Genomic DNA, 25124 nt, shown 5'->3' with positions numbered 1-25124 from the left:
TGTCAAATGAGCTAGACTGGAACGTTTTCCCCGTGTATATCCATCATTGTAACCACACTAATAGTTGTAATTCATGTCAAATGAGCTAGACTGGAACGTTTTCCCCGTGTATATCCATCATTGTAACCACACTAATAGTTGTAATTCATGTCAAATGAGCTAGACTGGAACGTTTTCCCCGTGTATATCCATCATTGTAACCACACTAATAGTTGTAATTCATGTCAAATGAGCTAGACTGGAACGTTTTCCCCGTGTATATCCATCATTGTAACCACACTAATAGTTGTAATTCATGTCAAATGAGCTAGACTGGGACGTTTTCCCCGTGTATATCCATCATTGTAACCACACTAATAGTTGTAATTCATGTCAAATGAGCTAGACTGGACGTTTTCCCCGTGTATATCCATCATTGTAACCACACTAATAGTTGTAATTCATGTCAAATGAGCTAGACTGGAACGTTTTCCCCGTGTATATCCATCATTGTAACCACACTAATAGTTGTAATTCATGTCAAATGAGCTAGACTGGGACGTTTTCCCCGTGTATATCCATCATTGTAACCACACTAATAGTTGTAATTCATGTCAAATGAGCTAGACTGGAACGTTTTCCCCGTGTATATCCATCATTGTAACCACACTAATAGTTGTAATTCATGTCAAATGAGCTAGACTGGAACGTTTTCCCCGTGTATATCCATCATTGTAACCACACTAATAGTTGTAATTCATGTCAAATGAGCTAGACTGGAACGTTTTCCCCGTGTATATCCATCATTGTAACCACACTAATAGTTGTAATTCATGTCAAATGAGCTAGACTGGAACGTTTTCCCCGTGTATATCCATCATTGTAACCACACTAATAGTTGTAATTCATGTCAAATGAGCTAGACTGGAACGTTTTCCCCGTGTATATCCATCATTGTAACCACACTAATAGTTGTAATTCATGTCAAATGAGCTAGACTGGGACGTTTTCCCCGTGTATATCCATCATTGTAACCACACTAATAGTTGTAATTCATGTCAAATGAGCTAGACTGGGACGTTTTCCCCGTGTATATCCATCATTGTAACCACACTAATAGTTGTAATTCATGTCAAATGAGCTAGACTGGGACGTTTTCCCCGTGTATATCCATCATTGTAACCACACTAATAGTTGTAATTCATGTCAAATGAGCTAGACTGGAACGTTTTCCCCGTGTATATCCATCATTGTAACCACACTAATAGTTGTAATTCATGTCAAATGAGCTAGACTGGGACGTTTTCCCCGTGTATATCCATCATTGTAACCACACTAATAGTTGTAATTCATGTCAAATGAGCTAGACTGGAACGTTTTCCCCGTGTATATCCATCATTGTAACCACACTAATAGTTGTAATTCATGTCAAATGAGCTAGACTGGAACGTTTTCCCCGTGTATATCCATCATTGTAACCACACTAATAGTTGTAATTCATGTCAAATGAGCTAGACTGGAACGTTTTCCCCGTGTATATCCATCATTGTAACCACACTAATAGTTGTAATTCATGTCAAATGAGCTAGACTGGAACGTTTTCCCCGTGTATATCCATCATTGTAACCACACTAATAGTTGTAATTCATGTCAAATGAGCTAGACTGGAACGTTTTCCCCGTGTATATCCATCATTGTAACCACACTAATAGTTGTAATTCATGTCAAATGAGCTAGACTGGAACGTTTTCCCCGTGTATATCCATCATTGTAACCACACTAATAGTTGTAATTCATGTCAAATGAGCTAGACTGGAACGTTTTCCCCGTGTATATCCATCATTGTAACCACACTAATAGTTGTAATTCATGTCAAATGAGCTAGACTGGAACGTTTTCCCCGTGTATATCCATCATTGTAACCACACTAATAGTTGTAATTCATGTCAAATGAGCTAGACTGGAACGTTTTCCCCGTGTATATCCATCATTGTAACCACACTAATAGTTGTAATTCATGTCAAATGAGCTAGACTGGAACGTTTTCCCCGTGTATATCCATCATTGTAACCACACTAATAGTTGTAATTCATGTCAAATGAGCTAGACTGGAACGTTTTCCCCGTGTATATCCATCATTGTAACCACACTAATAGTTGTAATTCATGTCAAATGAGCTAGACTGGAACGTTTTCCCCGTGTATATCCATCATTGTAACCACACTAATAGTTGTAATTCATGTCAAATGAGCTAGACTGGAACGTTTTCCCCGTGTATATCCATCATTGTAACCACACTAATAGTTGTAATTCATGTCAAATGAGCTAGACTGGGACGTTTTCCCCGTGTATATCCATCATTGTAACCACACTAATAGTTGTAATTCATGTCAAATGAGCTAGACTGGAACGTTTTCCCCGTGTATATCCATCATTGTAACCACACTAATAGTTGTAATTCATGTCAAATGAGCTAGACTGGAACGTTTTCCCCGTGTATATCCATCATTGTAACCACACTAATAGTTGTAATTCATGTCAAATGAGCTAGACTGGAACGTTTTCCCCGTGTATATCCATCATTGTAACCACACTAATAGTTGTAATTCATGTCAAATGAGCTAGACTGGGACGTTTTCCCCGTGTATATCCATCATTGTAACCACACTAATAGTTGTAATTCATGTCAAATGAGCTAGACTGGGACGTTTTCCCCGTGTATATCCATCATTGTAACCACACTAATAGTTGTAATTCATGTCAAATGAGCTAGACTGGGACGTTTTCCCCGTGTATATCCATCATTGTAACCACACTAATAGTTGTAATTCATGTCAAATGAGCTAGACTGGAACGTTTTCCCCGTGTATATCCATCATTGTAACCACACTAATAGTTGTAATTCATGTCAAATGAGCTAGACTGGAACGTTTTCCCCGTGTATATCCATCATTGTAACCACACTAATAGTTGTAATTCATGTCAAATGAGCTAGACTGGGACGTTTTCCCCGTGTATATCCATCATTGTAACCACACTAATAGTTGTAATTCATGTCAAATGAGCTAGACTGGGACGTTTTCCCCGTGTATATCCATCATTGTAACCACACTAATAGTTGTAATTCATGTCAAATGAGCTAGACTGGAACGTTTTCCCCGTGTATATCCATCATTGTAACCACACTAATAGTTGTAATTCATGTCAAATGAGCTAGACTGGGACGTTTTCCCCGTGTATATCCATCATTGTAACCACACTAATAGTTGTAATTCATGTCAAATGAGCTAGACTGGAACGTTTTCCCCGTGTATATCCATCATTGTAACCACACTAATAGTTGTAATTCATGTCAAATGAGCTAGACTGGGACGTTTTCCCCGTGTATATCCATCATTGTAACCACACTAATAGTTGTAATTCATGTCAAATGAGCTAGACTGGAACGTTTTCCCCGTGTATATCCATCATTGTAACCACACTAATAGTTGTAATTCATGTCAAATGAGCTAGACTGGGACGTTTTCCCCGTGTATATCCATCATTGTAACCACACTAATAGTTGTAATTCATGTCAAATGAGCTAGACTGGAACGTTTTCCCCGTGTATATCCATCATTGTAACCACACTAATAGTTGTAATTCATGTCAAATGAGCTAGACTGGAACGTTTTCCCCGTGTATATCCATCATTGTAACCACACTAATAGTTGTAATTCATGTCAAATGAGCTAGACTGGAACGTTTTCCCCGTGTATATCCATCATTGTAACCACACTAATAGTTGTAATTCATGTCAAATGAGCTAGACTGGAACGTTTTCCCCGTGTATATCCATCATTGTAACCACACTAATAGTTGTAATTCATGTCAAATGAGCTAGACTGGAACGTTTTCCCCGTGTATATCCATCATTGTAACCACACTAATAGTTGTAATTCATGTCAAATGAGCTAGACTGGAACGTTTTCCCCGTGTATATCCATCATTGTAACCACACTAATAGTTGTAATTCATGTCAAATGAGCTAGACTGGAACGTTTTCCCCGTGTATATCCATCATTGTAACCACACTAATAGTTGTAATTCATGTCAAATGAGCTAGACTGGAACGTTTTCCCCGTGTATATCCATCATTGTAACCACACTAATAGTTGTAATTCATGTCAAATGAGCTAGACTGGAACGTTTTCCCCGTGTATATCCATCATTGTAACCACACTAATAGTTGTAATTCATGTCAAATGAGCTAGACTGGAACGTTTTCCCCGTGTATATCCATCATTGTAACCACACTAATAGTTGTAATTCATGTCAAATGAGCTAGACTGGAACGTTTTCCCCGTGTATATCCATCATTGTAACCACACTAATAGTTGTAATTCATGTCAAATGAGCTAGACTGGAACGTTTTCCCCGTGTATATCCATCATTGTAACCACACTAATAGTTGTAATTCATGTCAAATGAGCTAGACTGGGACGTTTTCCCCGTGTATATCCATCATTGTAACCACACTAATAGTTGTAATTCATGTCAAATGAGCTAGACTGGAACGTTTTCCCCGTGTATATCCATCATTGTAACCACACTAATAGTTGTAATTCATGTCAATGAAATGAGCTAGACTGGAACGTTTTCCCCGTGTATATCCATCATTGTAACCACACTAATAGTTGTAATTCATGTCAAATGAGCTAGACTGGGACGTTTTCCCCGTGTATATCCATCATTGTAACCACACTAATAGTTGTAATTCATGTCAAATGAGCTAGACTGGAACGTTTTCCCCGTGTATATCCATCATTGTAACCACACTAATAGTTGTAATTCATGTCAAATGAGCTAGACTGGGACGTTTTCCCCGTGTATATCCATCATTGTAACCACACTAATAGTTGTAATTCATGTCAAATGAGCTAGACTGGAACGTTTTCCCCGTGTATATCCATCATTGTAACCACACTAATAGTTGTAATTCATGTCAAATGAGCTAGACTGGAACGTTTTCCCCGTGTATATCCATCATTGTAACCACACTAATAGTTGTAATTCATGTCAAATGAGCTAGACTGGGACGTTTTCCCCGTGTATATCCATCATTGTAACCACACTAATAGTTGTAATTCATGTCAAATGAGCTAGACTGGAACGTTTTCCCCGTGTATATCCATCATTGTAACCACACTAATAGTTGTAATTCATGTCAAATGAGCTAGACTGGGACGTTTTCCCCGTGTATATCCATCATTGTAACCACACTAATAGTTGTAATTCATGTCAAATGAGCTAGACTGGGACGTTTTCCCCGTGTATATCCATCATTGTAACCACACTAATAGTTGTAATTCATGTCAAATGAGCTAGACTGGAACGTTTTCCCCGTGTATATCCATCATTGTAACCACACTAATAGTTGTAATTCATGTCAAATGAGCTAGACTGGGACGTTTTCCCCGTGTATATCCATCATTGTAACCACACTAATAGTTGTAATTCATGTCAAATGAGCTAGACTGGGACGTTTTCCCCGTGTATATCCATCATTGTAACCACACTAATAGTTGTAATTCATGTCAAATGAGCTAGACTGGAACGTTTTCCCCGTGTATATCCATCATTGTAACCACACTAATAGTTGTAATTCATGTCAAATGAGCTAGACTGGAACGTTTTCCCCGTGTATATCCATCATTGTAACCACACTATTACTTGTAATTCATGTCAAATGAGCTAGACTGGGACGTTTTCCCCGTGTATATCCATCATTGTAACCACACTAATAGTTGTAATTCATGTCAAATGAGCTAGACTGGAACGTTTTCCCCGTGTATATCCATCATTGTAACCACACTAATAGTTGTAATTCATGTCAAATGAGCTAGACTGGAACGTTTTCCCCGTGTATATCCATCATTGTAACCACACTAATAGTTGTAATTCATGTCAAATGAGCTAGACTGGAACGTTTTCCCCGTGTATATCCATCATTGTAACCACACTATTACTTGTAATTCATGTCAAATGAGCTAGACTGGAACGTTTTCCCCGTGTATATCCATCATTGTAACCACACTATTACTTGTAATTCATGTCAAATGAGCTTGACTGGAACGTTTTCCCCGTGTATATCCATTATTGTAACCACACTAATAGTTGTAATTCATGTCAAATTGCGTAGTGATTCGTATGCAACCCTATATAACTGTTTAGCAGTAATGCTAATAATATAAATAAATGTTGTTATACAGGTTCTGGCATTTTCATTTAATTCGGGTAAAAATCAGCCTGACCCCTGCCCCTACCCGCCACTCCCTACAAAAATCGGAGCCCGTACGCCTATGTGTTTGGCTATATAACGTACTTGTAGTCACTACCAAAGTTTATTAGTTAGTCATATAAACACTAACGATAACTGTGCTCATTTCATTTCATTTCAACTTATTTTCGTGCTTATATCGATTTAAGGTTCAAGCACGCTATCTGGGCTGTCTGTTCAGGACAGTGGCTTATTTGTTAGTTATTAATGGTTAGTGAGAGAGAAGAGGGTGTAATGACACCTACCCACTGAATCGTTAAAACTCACTCTGGGTGGGAGCCTTATGTCTGATGGCTTAACCGCGACACCACCGAGGCCCGCATTGTGCTCAAGTAGCACTAAACCAAATAACTTCCGGCTGGGTCAAAGTTGGAGGTGCACCGATCTTTTAATAGAGAAGTTAACACCACAAGTCCTGTGATTGGTTATGAATGTGAATGTGTTGGTTGTAAAAAAAATTAGTTTCATCTGGGTTAAAAATGTGTACAATTTTATTTCATCTAGTACCACTGTGTCAAGTAGCCTTGTGCATGGAACATGTATGGGGTACATGTAAAATAAAGTACTCAAATTTTGTGCGAAACTAGGGGTGTTGTAAAAACATCTGATTATACCGAAAATAAGCCATGAAAGGTACCATTTCTGCAGTTAATACTTTGAGGTAGGGGTTGTAGTACTGATATTTATGGGTCATAGTTTAGTTGATATATTGCATATGGTGTTTTTAAACACAAACGTTAACATGGTCGCCTATGGGATTTTATTTGTTATAGTCCAACCTATAGCGTGAGCGTACAAGGGACACAACTCCTTTACATATTCCAAGTGAACATATTACTTCCCTTCATTCTAGCAGAGATCCTACAACACGTTGATGAATTCATTTGACACAACTGTCATATACCACAAGACTAGTTCTGGAGTAAAGTTTATTTGTTTTGTTTAACGACACCACTAGAGCATATTGGTTTATTAATCATCGACTATTGGATGTCAAATATTTGGACATTTTGACTTATAGTCTTAGAAAGGAAACCCTCTACGGTTTTCCATTAGTAGCAAGGGATCTGTTATATGCGCCATCCAATAGTTAACAGGACAGCACTTCAGATATCGTTCCTGTGGGCCTAGTATGCCAACCATCACCTGACACACATTAGCTATATCTTAGATATCTAAACCGGTTATCGTCAGAACTGTTCAAGTTAAGCAGCATTAAGGTTGATCAGTAATGTAAAGAAAGAAATGTTTTATTTAACGACGCAATCAACACATTTTATTTACGGTTATATGGCGTCAGACATATGGTTACGGATAACACAGATATTGAGAGAGGAAACCCGCTGTCACCACTTCATGGGCTACTCCTTTCGATTAGCAGCAAGGGATCTTTTATATGCACCATCCCACAGACAGGATAGCACATATCACTTGCCTCGCCTTGACGTACAATGTTTTACGGTGGTTTTATGTCATTTAGTGTTTTGAATCAGAAACGGCGGCATGATGAGTGTGGTGATCACGGGTTTCCTCTTTCACACTAACATTTGCACACGAACTCCCCTTTTTATAGATGGGGCCGGGGGGGGGGGGGGGGGGGGGGGGGGGACACAGGCTGGCTTTTGCCCGAATTAAACGAAAATACCCGAATCTAGATAAAGTTTTTTTTATTCATATTAGCATTACTACCAGATATATATATGTATATACAATATTATACATACATACATACATATATACATGTATATATATATATATATATATATATATATATATATATATATATATATATATATATATGTGTGTGTGTGTATGTATATGTATATGTATATGTATATGTATATGTATATGTATATATATATATATATATATATATATATATATATATATGTATGTGTGTATGTATGTATGTGTGTATATATATATATATATATATATATATATATATATATATATATATATATATATATATATATATATATATATATATATAGGGTTGCAAACGACTCACTACTCATTTTTACATAGATTACAACTAATTTTGAGGGTAGAATGATGGAAATACATGGTAAAAATGTCTCAGGATAGCACATTTGCCCGAATTTGAGGTTTTACTCCAGCACTAGTCGGACGGGAGGGGGGCGGGGCGGCAGTTGAGTGTGTCTGTGTGTTCCAACCTGAGACTCAACCTCACATTCATATCTGTGATACAGGGTCTGGTATCCTAATTATAGGAAACAACCGCCCCTGAGGGACATTCCTGAGTTTACCGCATTGTAACATGTTTCCGACTAATAAAATATTTCTACGAATAAATTTACATATCAAATATATTTTCTTGTTTAGAATATCAGTGTCTGTATATTCAATGTGTTTCTGGACATCTTAATATTTGTAAGAAGCCCAAACTGGATATATTTTAGGAAATAAAATTAAATTTAACCTAATACAAATATTAGAACGATCAGAAACACATTTAATATACAGCCGCTAATATTTTATGCAGAAACATATATTTGATATGTAATTATAATCGTTAAAAACACTCTGTTAGTCGATAACATATTAAACATTGCAGCAAACTCAGGAATGTCCCTTTAAACATATGTTCCATTACCTTTCTTTGCACTACGTTCAACGAGTAGACCATACAGTACTCAGCGACCTGACCACCGACTGACGTGTATATAATATACAGTGCTGTCCGGTGTATCGGCGCACCTAAGCATTCAAGGACCATTTTCTATGTGAACACTGTGAAATACTTAATAAAATTTGTCTCTCACCAATGAAGCAGTGCATAATCTGAAATACACTACAAATTGTTTTATGTCTGTAGTATATAAACATTTTAAAATGGTGCATAAATATAGGCACCCCCTTGTATCCAAAACGATTTGCATGTCCGGTGATTCGGCGCAGTAGATGTGGATCGTTAACCCCGCTATTTATAGACCGCCCATGACCTCACTTTTAGCCCATAAACGCTACACTATTGTCCAAAAATTATTTTAGTACTTTTTTGTTTTGTCTTGTTAAAAATATTACTATGAAATTAACGATCACACATGACCCATCTCATGATCAGTTTCGGAATCTTTTTCTTGAGTGGCACAGTACTACAGATGTATACATGTTCATTGTCATGCATGGCTAAGATGCCTACATGGATTTAATTTTTCTCGGGTAGATTGTGCACACACGTGGATCTTATTTCATTTTTATTTTTTTATAACAATGTGACAATTGTGAACTGGAATTATTGTCAATTAAGGTGTAAAATTTTCGTTTTGTTTGCATTTGTCTGTGTTTTCTTTTTCAGTTTAAATAAAAATAATCGAACAAAAATAATTACATTTATACTGTTTACTATAATTTTAAAAATGCGGGAAAGGTGTTTTCAGACTGGTTTTAACATTCTTAACATCAATAAGCTGACCTACTTCGCGTTTATATACACGAAAACAGGTGAATGATTTATTTTGAAATTATGATATAATTATTGATAATGTTTTTTTATTTATTTTTTAATTGCACCCTTAACAATAAATATGTTGATACTTTATTAACCATTGAAAAAGAAATTGAACTTTAATTCGTTAAAAACAATCTTGAAAGCAATATCAAAAACTAACCGCCGAAACCTTTTTTTTAACATATCGTGACAAACACGACACGTTTCCTCGGACACTGACGCTGCCATCTTTGTTTACAATAACAAGGGCATCTATAAGGAGCGTTGCGATTCGTTGCAATCAGATCTCATCGCATCCAATGAAATTTAAGCATTTTGTGGCACGATTTCTTGACGACATGTATCAAGGCTGAATACGACGAACGAATATTAGCCTTGATTTATGAAGATAATACACCGGACATGGTTGTATATGTCAACTACAGAGCGTGTAAACAGAATGCCAAGGTTACAAGACAAGCTATTTACGACTGCAGGCTTCCGTTTTCAAACTACTATACCCTATTAGCAACCGTTATGCCCGAATAGATCAGGCAATGAGTGCGTGTTTAATTATGAGATGTATCTGATGTCCATTAACATATCTCAATAGCCCCCAGTAACCTCGGATATTACTGATGTGGAAATATTCTTACACTGTGGTTTCCGTTTAGGCAAAAATAGCATGCTGGGTAGTACAGGCATTGCAGGAAACACTCAATGTCAGAAATACACGAATACGCACTAAAATACCTCAACATTGCAATAACACAAACACCAAATGCCAGAGGAAGTAAAAGGAAAATCATGGCACATTAACGTCCATCCAGGCGCGGGTTCAACGAAGTTTGCAATTAGTAGAGGGGGAGGTCTAGACTGTGGCGAACGACGTTTATAGAGGGGGGGGGGGGGGGGGGGGGGGGATGGTCATGCCCCTAGGAAAATATATTGATTTTTTTTTTAGAGCAGGGGGAGGTGTGGACTCCCGAAATAATTCTACCATGAAGTAATTTTTAGTTTTCATTCGTTCGTCCTTTCGCTTATTAAAAAAAAAAAAATCATTGACTTTATTTCGTCATTATGAGAGTAATTGAATGGTTTAGACGGCTTTCTCATAATTAGTTGCAAACTAAAGTGTCAACACCCCAAAGATATAACAACAATAGACACAAAAAGAGAAACAACAACAACAACAACCCCAAAACAACAACAAAAAAAACCTTAAAGTAAACAGAGAAAAACAAAACAAGTACACCCCCCAAAAACCCCACAAAACCCCCCAAACAAACAGAAAACAAAACAAAACAAAAAACCCCCAAAAAACCCCAAAAACCCAAACCCCAACAACACCAAAACAACCAACCAACCAACATAAAAAAACAAACCAAACTAACAAGAAGAAGAAGAAGAAGAAGAAGAAGAAGAAGAAGAAGAAGAAGAAGATGATGATAATGATGATGATAATGAAGCAAAAGACGAAGAGAGGGCGGGGTATAGCTCAGTTGGTTGAGTGCTTACTCGAGGTGCTTGCGTCGCAGGATCGAAACACCTCGGTTGATCCATTTAACTGACTGTTTTATCTCTCGTTACAACCAGTGCACCACAACTGGTCAAATGCCGTGGTATGTGTTTTCCTGTCTGTGGGAAAATGCATATAAAAGATCAATTGCTGCCTTAGAAAAAATGTAGCGGGTTTCCTCTAATGACTACGTGCCAGAATTACAAAATGTTTAACATCCAATAGCGGATGATTAATTAATCAATGTGCTCTAGTGGTGTCCTTAAACGAAACAAACTTTAGAAAACGAAGAGTAACCAATGTTTTCTGTCAGCACCCCCACGGGTATATCGTAAAATAATTTAAACATACAAGTTATGAATACGAAACTGTTGGTAAAGCAGACGACATGTATTTTTTTAATAATAAATTAAGAATGCTTGCACCAACAGTTCAGGAAAGACGTATTCCAAAATGAACTGCACTGACTTGCGTGCATCTTCTATTGTTACTGCCGTACAAAACGTAACTCTACACTAACATTCATCATATTGACGTGTCTGAAACTCGCTGGAATACGTGGGACTGACTTGTCTCAAAAACACCATTATTCTTCATATTTATTTTAAACTGACGTAAATACATAAATGATATACAGATATATGTGTCATCGACAAACTGCATGTGCGTCAAGATTTCGTGTAGGACTGGAGAATGAAACCTTCGCACGATCGCTGGAATTCTAACACCATTGTCCACGCTTCAGCATGTGCTGCCAAAATTAGTCCTTGTTTTCCAGTTCTCACACCATCTTCATAGACTGACACACGTCCCCTGTTTCTTCTCTATATTACCATATTGACTTTTCCCATGTATACCTATAGCTTTTTGCTTGTTGACGGTTAAGCGTTGCAATTGAGGGTGTGCAGATCACAAAGCGATATGTCCAATGATAAGTCGATCGCAGTGTTTTAATAGAGAACTATGACGTTGTATTGTGAAACTGAAGTGTCATCATTGTCCACATTCATATATTTCTCTTCTTTACAATTTGTTTTCTTTAAAAACCCAATTTCATCAAGGCTTTTTCGTCAGATTCATTTCGGGTGACCCTGTGCTCTTTCTTTGCACAACTTGTACCTTCGCTAAATACTTCAGTGAAGAAATAAATGACATATATTACTATACGAATATAATTTTGTCAGAGTGCTGCCTGTTCTTCACTTGGTTTACCGTACTCGGAAAGATGGTATGTACTGCAATAATTACTTGTAGATTAATTAATAAAGAAATATCATTTCATTTAAGTTTATATGTAACTACACATGTGTGTGTATATATATATATATATATATATATACTAGGTTTTACCATATATTTAACTTACATATACTAGTCTTAATAATGACAGTTTTCAATGTGACAGAGTGTCATTAACCTTTAAGCTGTCATTTAAAGATACATTCTCAAAGTTGAAATGTTATATTTCGTTAATTTTAGATATATTTGTGATATTGTGATAAATGACTACCAGTTAATTGATCCTATGTATAATACATGCACAATTAACTCAAGAACATCAAAATTGCGTATCCTAGGTTTAAACTGTCCTTTGTCAAATCGCCAAAGTTGAATTTTGTTAATATATTATGTCTTTACCAATTCGACAAAAAGCTAATTTGAAAACCACGTCTTGTTATATGTGTATAGCTATTTCAAGACATAATTCTGTTTAGATAAATGTTACTTGAATTTGGAAACTAATTTTCTGATCAAATTCGCCAAATTGCTATGAATGTTTGGCGTCCATTAAAGTGACATTCCTGAGTTTGCTGCATTGTAAGACGTTTCCGAAAAATAAAATATTTCTACGATTAAACTTACATATTAAATATATTTTCTTGTTTAGAATATCAGTGTCTATATATTTAATGTATTTCTAGTCATCTTAATATTTGTAAGAAGCCCAAACAGGATTTTGTCTTCAAATAATTTCGTACGTATGAAAAGAATATATTTTAGGAAATAAAATGAAATTTAACCTAGCACAAATATTAGAACGATCAGAAACACGTTTAATATACAGTCACTAATATTTTATGCTGAAAAATATATTTAATATGTAATTACAATCGTTAAAAAGTCTCTGTTAGTCGATAACATCTTAAAAATTGCAGCAAACTCAGGCTGTGTAAGTCAGTATATATTTTTTAATTGTTTTGTGGCTGTGTAAGTCAGTATATAATTTTTACTAATCACTTGAAAAATTAATGCATATTTTTGGTTATTATGCAACTTTGAAACTGTCCCTTTAAATTACAAATTAATCTTCTTTGCAACTTTGTTTTGTTAACTGAGGTAAAAACAAAACATAAATGATCCTGATTATTCGGCTATTTTTTATTCGTAAGACTGAAATGATATTTGTTGCAATGATATTGTAGTATTAAACGTGTTTCTGATCGTCCTAGAGTTTATATGAGGTCACATTTCATTTTATTTCCTAATATATATTTTTTTCATACATACAAAATTCAGTTAGGACTACTTACAAACATTAGGATAACCAGAAACATATCGAATATACAGACACTGATATTGAAAACAAGAAACAACATTTAATATGTAATTTTAGTCATTAAAATATTGTATTAGTAGAAAACATTTTATGGTGGCAGTAGTGTCGGGATATTCTCTTTAAGACCATTATTATTAACTGGAGAATGAAGTGTTATTGTATAGTTTTAATACCGACCATGTAACATAACAAGCTATAGTAATCGAACGATGGTAAATATCGAAAGCCATTACTGCCGAAAAACATCAATTTAATGGGAAAAGTTGGAGGCTGACAGACTGATTAAGCGCGTGCGTTTCAGGTAACATAATTCTTTGATGGTGATGAATATGTGACGTAGATTTCTCTATTTGTTTTATCTTTTTTGCCCATGATTCTTCAGGAAATCACTGCTTTTGACTTGTGACAGCACGTTACAATATTCTTGAGTTATGAAAAAAGAGTATGTGGTACAGATTAATTTGTAGTTATTTATCTGTGGGAAAGTGAATATAAAAGATTTCTTGTGTTAATGGGAAAACAATTAATGCAGGTTTTGGTTTAGGCTACGTGCCACAATTGCCAAATGTTTACATCCAAAAGCCGAAGATTAATAAACCAATGTGCTTCAATGGTTTTCTTTTTTTTTTAAACCCTTTATCTCGAACACATCGTGCCGTCTCCTGCATATGACTAATGTCATAAATGGTATTGTTTTAAAAAACCCTTTATCTCGAACACATCGTGCCGTCTCCTGCATATGACTAATGTCATAAATGGTATTGTTTTTTAAAAAACCCTTTATCTCGAACACATAGTGCCGTCTCCTGCATATGACTAATGCCATAAATGGTATTGTTTTAAAAAACCCTTTATCTCGAACACATCGTGCCGTCTCCTGCATATGACTAATGTCATAAATGGTATTGTTTTTTAAAAACCCTTTATCTCGAATACACCGTGCCGTCTCCTGCATATGACTAATGCCATAAATGGTATTGTTTTAAAAAAAAAACCTTTATCTCGAATACATCGTGCCGTCTCCTGCATATGACTAATGTCATAAACAGTGATGTTTTAAAGAGGCCTTGTCGAGTAATTAATCTTTTATTTCCAGGGAACAAACACGAATCATCGTGGTGGTTGCGCAAATGCTTTGTTCATCTTGGTCGTGCTCGCGGCCATACTGTCACGTGAGTGTAGTAGTCTTGTTCAAATAATATTGGACTAAAGAATGTTTGAAAACGCACACACACACACACACACACACACACACACACACACACACACACACACACACATATATGTACAGTCGAGACTGGTCTAACGGTCACCTGTATATAACGGCCACCTGCCCATAACGTCCACCATAATTCCCACCCAATGTATTTCCTTCTTTATTTTACATGTATATAACTGCTATCTGTTCAATGCGGCCAACGGCCACTATTTTAGGACAAAAATGAATGGTTGAACCTGCTATAACGGCCACAAAATTACAATGACCACTATTTTTGTCCAAAATTAACAGTTGAACTTGCCATAACGGTCACAAGATATATACATGGATTGACATGTGTGTGTGTGTGTGTGTGTGTGTGTGTGTGTGTGTGTGTGTGTAGAAATTGACGTGCGCTGTGGCGATCTTCTAAACTACTGTTTTGTGGTTGCAGTGACCCATGGCTATGTCCGCGTGTGCTACTACACTAACTGGTCCCAGTATCGAGAAGGCAAGGGCCGGTTCCTTCCAGAGAACATCGACCCGTATGTGTGTACGCACATTCTGTTCGCATTTGGAGATGCCAACGCCACCACCAACAGCATCACAACCATCGAAGCGAATGACTTGGACCTGTAAGGACCTTACGGACGATTTGGTTTTAAAATGTTTTTATTACCATTCTTACTGACAAATGTACTAGTGTGTAAAATGTTGAAACTACCTAACTGTATAGGCCGCCTTTCATTTCATTAATAGTTAGTTTGTGCTTGTATCCATCTGACGTTCAAATGCGATAGCTTGGGCAAACACCTCAACCATTTAGGTTGTCTGTTCAGGGCAATGGGTTTGTGGTAAATTGTTAATGGTTAATGTCTAATTAAAACAAAATACTCCCTGTACATTTTGTGTCAAAACAAATTCTGCCAGTTGACCCATGTAGATCTACGTCATTGTTTTGTTGCAGGTATAACCGCACGACGGCGCTGAAGACACAGAACCCCAGCCTCAAGATTCTGCTGGCGGTGGGCGGCTGGAACGCCAAGTCGACGGAGTTCACGCAAATCGTATCCACCGATGAGACGATGAACGAGTTCAACGTCAAGGCGCTGGCCTTCCTCAGACAACACAACTTCGACGGCCTTGATATAGACTGGGAATACCCGACTGACCGAGAAGGAAACCCGCAGGATAAACAGCGCTTCACACTCTGGTTACAGGTTTGTAGATCATAGTCCAATTTGAGTGAAATCTAATTGCTTGCCTATACAACTGTACTCGGGGCGTGTGCCACTGATGGGTCAGGGCTTGCTGATCTCTTGGATAGTGATTCATGCGGTGAAGTCAGCACAGCTGTTTAAGCCCAAAAGACATCGAAGCTGGCTCTGGGTCTGGCGAGGGTGGCAACGACATTACATCTGGTGTATTTTGATGTCTGTGTCATTAAGTGTAACGTTTTATAACACACACACACACACACACACACACACACACACACACACACACACACACACACACACACACACATACATTTAAATAAATAAAGAGTAAGGTTCGGTCATTATGCACTTGCCAGTCGGTGATATAGTGCATGTTCTATAACGTCTGATGACTGATCTGTATGCTAGTTAGCGCCACTGTGTGTGTTTTGTCACATTCGATTCAGTGCGTTTCATTTTCCTTGTACAGGAATTAATATTCCATGGTTGATACTGTAGGTACCATTAGTTTTAGAATCCACAGATGTCGCAGTTAGTGAAAGATATAATAGTATTGTGATTAGTACAATATTTACCTTTTACATGACATCATAAAGTTTAGAATTCACGCTTAATTATACTGAAATATTCCAAGTATTATACCTAACGTTTCGGGCCGGGGATGGATTTTGTCTTGCTACAAATACTCAAATTATCTTTTTACTGCCCCCCCCCCCCCCCGCCCATCCCCCACCCCGATATTTTAATGTGTTATTCTCATTCGTGAGAATGAAGCTGAAACATTAACCATTCATGTGATGTTGTAGAGGCTGCGACAGCTGTTTGAAGATGACGCCGCTCAGACGAAACAGCCACGGCTAGAGCTCATGGTAGCGGTGATCGCCTCCATAGAAAGGGCTCGCAGATACTACGACATAGCGCAAGTAGCAAAGTGAGTATTACTGTTAGAAGGATCGGATATCCTCGGATATATTCGTTGACCATATATGTGTATTCCCAGGCCAATCATTCCTGTGCTTTTTTCACCAGTAAGAAGTAAAGGAAACGTGTAATATATAGTCGAGAAAACGCGAGAAGATCACGCCTCCCTTTAGACAGTATCGCATATATTTGTTGGTTTACTTTCTTTTGATCATCAGTTAATTTATAAAATGTTGTCTACATCAAACAGACAATAACACCCGCAATTTTAAAAACTCCATATGGTTATCTCCTAATTATATTACATGTATTTCAGTGTTGACTACATCAACATTATATCACATGTATTTGAGAGTTGTTGACAACATCAACATTATATCACATGTAGTTGAGAGTTGTTGAATACATCAACATTATATCACATGTATTTGAGAGTTGTTGACAACATCAACATTATATCACATGTATTTGAGAGTTGTTAACTACATCAACATTATATCACATGTATGTGAGAGTTGTTGACTACATCAACATTATATCAGATGTATTTGAGAGTGTTGACTACATCAGCATTATATCACATGTATTTCAGAGTTATCGACTACATCAACATTATATCACAGGCATTTCAGTGTTGTTGACAACATCAACATTATATCACATGTATTTCAGAGTTATCGTCTACATCAACATTATATCACATTTATTTCAGACTAGTCGTGTACATCAACATTATATTACATGTATTTCAGACTTGTCGTCTACATCAACATTATATCACATGTATTTCAGACTTGTCGTCTACATCAGCATTATATCACATGTATTTCAGACTTGTCGTCTACATCAACATTATATTACATGTATTTCAGACTAGTCGTCTACATCAACATTATATCACATGTATTTCAGAGTTATCGACTACATCAACATTATATCACAGGCATTTCAGTGTTGTTGACAACATCAACATTATATTACATGCATTTCAGACTAGTCGTCTACATCAACAGTATATCACATGTATTTCAGACTTGTCGTCTACATCAACATTATATTACATGTATTTCAGACTTGTCGTCTACATCAACATTATATCACATGTATTTGAGTGTTGACTACATCAACATTATAGCATGTGTATTTCAGAGCTGTTATCTACGTCAAAAGTATTATAATTATTTTATCACATGTATTTCAGAGCTGTGGACTACATCAACATTATGTCGTATGATTTCCATGGCAACTGGGACGCTGCCAGGGGAGCCTATTCACATGCAGAACTATTTTCAAACATCGTGAGTGAAACAGGCGCTCCCGCTTGAAACCTACATACATCATGTATTACATGTGACGTATTATAGTAGATATCTCCACACAACTCGTCACGTATTACATACATAGATATATCCACACAACTCAAGTTACGTATCCATACTGTATATATCTCCACACAACTCATGTCACGTATTACATACAATAGATATCTCCACACAACTCATGTCACGTATTACATACTGTAGATATATCCACACAACTCATGTTACGTATTCATACCGTAGATATCTCCACACAACGCATTTCACGTATTATATACAGCAAATTATCTCAACACAACACACGTCACGTATTATATACAATAGACTATCTCCACATAACAGAAATCACGTATTATATACAGTTGACTATCTCCACATAAGTTATTATTTATTATTAACACTCGTTACGTATTATACATGTGTACAGTAGACTCCACATAACATACGTCACGTAGTATATGCTAGATACAGTACATAACACGTTTCAACTATATATACCACTAAAATGAAACAAAACAAGTAGAATTTTGTCATGTTGATGTAATTCACGTTGTAAATTATTTTTAGGACAACACAATAAAAGCCTGGATACAGGACTCAGGACTTCCGGCCAAACTGACGATGGGAATACCCGCATATGGTAATTCAGTTACACTGAAGTCGTCCACCAACCCACCGCCCAACAATGGAGTTGGCGAACCAAGCACGGGTCCCGGGGTTGCAGGGCCACACGCGTCATTGGGTGGAACATTAACATATCTCGAGGTAAGAATGAACTCCATCTACTGTTTGGTTTATTAAAGTGAAGTACATACACAGAACTGAATACCAGTTGTTTTGCCGTGTTGTTTATTTTTCAAGTTAATTGTGCGCAAAAGTATTATACAACGAGACCGCGTAGCAGTCGATTGTTATAAATCTTGCGCACTATAAACAATATGCAATAAATAACAAATAAAAACAATTGGTATTTGGTTCTGTATTTATTACATATCACATTTCTGTATTATGATTAACACAATTTTAAATAATTAACATAACTTATTGTGTCTGGAAAGTCACTTGAATTTTGTGCAATTGATAGAACGCTGGACATGACGTAATTCGAGTGACCACGTACCACGCAAGCGAGATTTTGTATTACACATATATTTGTGTATTTTCAATAAAACATTTGTTTCTGGCACGGTCAGAATGGTCTTTAATACTATAATAAGATCAAATGGTATGTAATAAAGTTTTAGTAGAGGTAGTAACAGTAGCAACAGTAGAAACATTGGTAATCGGTAGAAGTAGTTGTGGCAATAAGAGCAGTGGTGGTAGTTGTGGTATATAGTACCAACTAGCTGTAGCAGTTGCTATAGCAGCACCAGAAATATCACCCTATTGTTACCCAACTCCAATAATGACTTTAGCTGTAAAAATATAACCACAACCTCTCCTGTTTTAAATATTCTTTCTCTAACATATATATTTGGGAAGAGGGACGTTAATACTGGAAGACATTAATTTTTAATTTTTGCCTATTTTTTGTTTTAATTCCAGATCTGTGAGAATGTTAAAAATAATGGCTGGACATCGAAGTACATACCTGCTCTCGGCACCACTGCAACATGGGGCACTTCGTCAGCTGGTTTAGAGTGGTCCGGCTACGACGACATTGAAAGTACTAAAAGAAAGGTAACTAGCATATCATCTGATTTAACATCAAAAACATTGTTCCCGTAGTAAGAAAAGTGGGGTGTAGGACATTAATAAGTGATAATTGTCTATAGTTTGTGTATAAAATGTCTACGTTTTTATGTTTCTTTGGAAGATGGTTTCCAAACAGTGTGGGGGCGGGACGTAACCCAATGGTAAAGCGTTCGCTTGATGCGCGGTCGGTCTAGGATCGATCCCCGTCGGTGGTCCCTTTGGCTATTTCTCATTCCAGCCAGTGCTCCACAACTGATATAACGCAGGCCGTGGTATGTGCTATCCTGTCTGTGGGATGGTGCATATAAAAGATCCCTTGCTGCTAATCAAAAGGAGTAGCCCATGAAGTGGCGACAGCGGGTTTCCCTATTCAATATATGTGTGGTCCTTAACCGTATGTCTGACGCCATATAACCGTAAATAAAATGTGTTGAGTGCGTCGTTAAATAAAACATTTCCTTCCTTCCTTCCAAACAGAGTATAGTGTCATGAACGTTGGGAACATATACGGGCCTGTAGAAAGGATATTTATAATGGGGTGGGGGTGGGGTGGAGGTGGATGGGAGGCGGACCGGTATAGGAGGGTACGAAATCTTTTTTCTAGTTGGTCTTAAAAGCGATATCTGGACAACAAAGATAGCACTGTATGAAAAAAAATGTAAGTAACCAACCCTCACCCCCAAATCCAACAAACCAACCAAGAAAAAAAAATCCAACAACAACAAAACAACACCGAAGAACAGGAACACAAATAAAACTTCGAACAAACGAAAATATTTTCGGAGTTGGGGCAGGTTGTCAGTGAATACGCACGCACCATACACATCTTGGTTATTCTAGTGTTTGATGGCATTTCACCGGCCTCGGTGGCGTCGTGGCAGGCCATCGGTCTACAGGCTGGTAGGTACTGAGTTCGGATCCCAGTCGAGGCATGGGATTTTTAATCCAGATACCGACTCCAAACCCTGAGTGAGTGCTCCGCAAGGTTCAATGGGTAGGTGTAAACCACTTGCACCGACCAGTGCTCCATAACTGGTTCAACAAAGGCCATGGTTTGTGCTATCCTGCCTGTGGGAAGCGCAAATAAAAGATCCCTTGCTGCTAATCGGAAGAGTAGCCCATGTAGTGGCGACAGCGGGTTTCCTCTCAAAGTCTGTGTGGTCCTTAACCATATGTCTGACGCCATATAACCGTAAATAAAATGTGTTGAGTGCGTCGTTAAATAAAACACTTCTTTCTTTGATGGCATTTCTGTTATATAATACTTATTTGTTCATGCGCATGTTAAAAAAGCAAACCCTGGTAATGCAGATCGTCGCCGCTAATGATCATAAGTTAAGCAGTAATATTATACATATCACTGCTATAGGTACCTTTATATTGCGCAGATTCAGTACATCAAAGATAAGGGTCTGGGTGGAGCGATGGTTTGGAGTCTCGACTATGAAGACTACGGTAATTTCTGCGGCAAAGGAAAGTTCCCCCTAATGAACGCACTTAAAGACGGTCTACCTAATGACGACGACAGGTGAGATTTAGATTAAAAAAAAGAAAAGTAGAAGTTTGTAGTTTGTTTGTTTAAATACATATTAATTTATCATAGGCTATTGGATGTTGAACATTTGGTAATTTAAAGTTTATTTTGTTTAACGACACCACTAGAGGACATTGATTTATTAATCATCGGCTTTTGGATGCCAAACATGTTGTAATTTTTACATATAGTTTTAGAGAGAAAACCCTCTATATTTTCCCATTAGTAGCAAGGGATCTTTTATATGCCCCATTCCATAGGCAGGAGAGCACATACCATGGCCTTTGGTATACCAGTCGTGGTGCACTGGATGAAACGAGAAATAGCCCGATGAGCCCACCGACGGGGATAGATCCTAGAGCGACTGAGTATCAGGCGAGCTCTTTACCACTAGGCTACGTCCTGCCTCCTGGTTTGATATTCCTTCTGCCCCAGGAAGAAATGTTAACCCTTTATAAAGGTGCACAAAGTCTCTCAGTATAATTATGGTCTACCACGACAGATTCTGTATAAGACATAAATATCGCAGGGGTGGATCCATGATTTTGTAAAGGGGTTACACAATTACAGATATGGCGAGTTTGCGGATTGAAATCTGTAAATTGAAATCGAAATATGCTCCTCGTAACATTATAAAATAAATATGCCCAGAGACGCATTTTCAGGGCAGTTTAGTGTTGTACGTTGTTTATACGTTTAATGGCTTACTAAACAAATAACCTTGCAATGCTTTTAGAAGTTTACTAAAATGATATTGTTACTCCACACGTCCGTGTCTGTCTGTCTGTCCCCCCCCCCCCTCTCTCTCTCTATCCCTCTCACACACACGCACATGCATATGTATACACATATTGTTTAATAAGTGCTTTATATACGAGTGTATAGCTTTAATTATGTATCGTTTATATATATACAATAATACCATGTACAGCAATGATTCAAGGCCCCAACCTTGACCTTGCTTATGTTTCTGGGGACAATAAAAAATAAAAAAATAAAAAATGAAATTGTAAATTTTAGAACAGCACCTCCGACGACAGCTACCACACCTACAACAACGACAAAACCCCAAGAAACCACCACCACTACCACTACCACAACAACAACAACTACCACCACAGCGGCACCAAAACGTAAAGTACGCAACTGGGGTGCATGCAGGATTCAGTATATGCGTAAGTAACACTAACCATTTCAGCTCATATGTTTATTTATTTTTTAATGTTTTTAATCGTATTTATGACACGAGCCATATTTATACGAAATGACCTATTACGGTATGTTAAGTAACACATGTCAGGCCCGTAGGAACGATATCTGGATTGTGGAGACACAATTTCTAGTGTGGGGTGGTGGTGGGGGTGGTTGTCTTGGTAAAAAATAAAGTTTGTTTTATTTAACGACGCCTCTAGAGCACATTGATTTTTATCTTATCATCGGCTATTGGAGGTCAGACATATGGTCATTCTGACATATTTCTTTAGAGGAAACCCGCTTCCGGCACATAGGCTACTCTTTCCGATAAGCAGCAAGGGGTCTTTTACATGCACTTTCCCACAGACAGGACAGCACATACCACGGTCTGCGATGAACCAGTTGTGGACCACTGGTTGCTAGGGGGGTGGGGGTCTTGGTGGGGCACAGTGTTTAGTGTATGCGTGCGTTTAATGTGTGTATGTAGGGACGGGGGGGGGGGGGGGGGGCGGAACAAGGAAGATGTGTACCCTTATTTATGTTTTTTTTTTAAACACCCCCAAAACCAGTACATTTTCGTCCTCAAGTGGGTCTGCACAGGCTTCAGGTCCCTACGTGTCTGCTTATCCTCAACAGCATAAAAATAACATGCGCAGACATACATTACATAAGCTCGGCTGTAACTAACGAAGTGGTAGCATGGAAGCAGCCCTCGCCCGAAATATGTATGAAAGGGTGCCCTTTTTGTTTGGGCATCACTTATGCAACTGCTTCTAATTTCTTCCTTCTTTTTAATGATTGCACACAAATACATTCTTGGTTAAGTCACCTTATGTGCTTGCAAAACGAATAAATAATGTGAATGAAGATAAAAAGAGAGAGAGGAAAACGTGAAATATACTATTTTAATTAGTTATAGCTACACCTAACAATTAGGTACTAATAATAATAATAATAATAATAAAAAATAAAAAATATATATAATAATAAATAAAAAATATATGGCTTGAATAAGATAAAACAAAATATTGAATTTGAATTATATTCTTAATGCAATTTGAAATTTGTCTTTACAGCACGAAGATGGTGTAACCCATCCCGCTCTATGAGGCGAAATCCTCGCAAGTTTGCTCTGACGTCAGTGCCTTACATGTCTCTGTGTCTCGTCTGTATGTGCAACCAAGGAGTCGTGTACAACCCCTGCACCAAGAAATGTGTCAGCCCTAAAATGAGGAAATCCTGCTCCATCAGAGGATAGAGGGAATCGTTCCAACAGGACAGAAACTATGCCTTGATTGACTGGACAATTCTTTGAATCGCACAACGCGTGCAGCTTTTAATTTGTTTTCATTCTAGGGATGCTTTAAATTTTATTCAGTGATAAGAAAAAGAAAGAAAAAGTCCCGTCTAATTTGACGAGTTATTATAGATTTAATAACGATGGTTTCAACGTTCAAATAAAGTGTGTTTTTAACTAAATTGTTGACATTTCCAATGACGGTAACAGGAATGTTTAAAGGGTATGTTTTAAAAATTAACTAGTAGAGTTTATGGTTTGTATTTAATTTTCTTTAATAAACTGCAGAAAAGAGAGAGAACATCGCAACTCTAGGAGTGTTTTTATTGGCATCCCCGTAACATTCGTAGTGTCACGCCTGATTTCAGTGATATCTAGAATAACCGCATATGACAAATAGATCTTGCTTTCAAACTTCCCAGAATATACTGTCCGTTTGTGTTTTATCGATGTCCAAACAAACATCAGTTTTCAGATGAAAGGGTGGTTACTGTTGGGAGAGTGATTATTATAAAATGTAGTTCTGTGAAAAAAGGGACTTCTGTATTTCTTACATGATTTGTAAATAAAAATAACAAAAAAAAGTTTTGAATTGTAAATAAAAATAACAAAAAAACGTTTTACTTACATGAAACAAAACATCAACTTTTTTTTAAATTCCCAAGACAATCACACAAACCCTCACACGCAATAATTTGCTATGTAAACATCACTGCAGTTCAAAACCATTACCAGAATGCTTCATTCCACAAGTTATCACTCAAAGGAGAAGGAAACTCTTAAAGGGACATTCCTGATTAAACTTACATATTACAAATATTTTCTTCTTTAGAATATCAGTGTCTATATATTCATTGTGTTTTTGGTCGTTTTAATATGTGTAAAAAGCACAAGATTTTGTCTTCAATTAATTTCGTA

General features: G+C 37.2%; 1 protein-coding gene across 1 annotated transcript; it reads left to right on the top strand.

The window, feature by feature from the left end:
- Positions 1 to 10175: 10175 nt before the first annotated feature.
- Positions 10176 to 24510, top strand: LOC121379810 (chitinase-3-like protein 1). The gene is made up of 12 exons (XM_041508462.1): positions 10176 to 10220; positions 14925 to 15000; positions 15481 to 15661; positions 15994 to 16259; positions 16318 to 16415; positions 17053 to 17177; positions 18369 to 18465; positions 19054 to 19251; positions 20032 to 20166; positions 21570 to 21709; positions 22736 to 22890; positions 23986 to 24510. Exons 1-12 carry the CDS (start codon positions 10176 to 10178, stop codon positions 24165 to 24167), a joined length of 1698 nt encoding a protein of 565 aa, XP_041364396.1. The 3' UTR covers positions 24168 to 24510.
- The last annotated feature ends 614 nt before the right edge of the window (positions 24511 to 25124 follow it).

This window comes from Gigantopelta aegis, chromosome 8, assembly GCF_016097555.1.
Source record: "Gigantopelta aegis isolate Gae_Host chromosome 8, Gae_host_genome, whole genome shotgun sequence".
Classification (NCBI taxonomy): Eukaryota; Metazoa; Mollusca; class Gastropoda; order Neomphalida; family Peltospiridae; genus Gigantopelta; species Gigantopelta aegis.
This window is presented reverse-complemented; position numbering and strand designations above follow the sequence as displayed.

Coding starts and splice junctions, on each gene's coding strand:
- LOC121379810 (XM_041508462.1), top strand. CDS start 10,176: ATGGTTGTATATGTCAACTACAGAGCGTGTAAACAGAATGCCAAG. Junction 15,001..15,480: donor GCTCGCGGCCATACTGTCAC/GTGAGTGTAGTA, acceptor TTGTGGTTGCAG/TGACCCATGGCTATGTCCGC. Junction 20,167..21,569: donor TTGAAAGTACTAAAAGAAAG/GTAACTAGCATA, acceptor TATATTGCGCAG/ATTCAGTACATCAAAGATAA.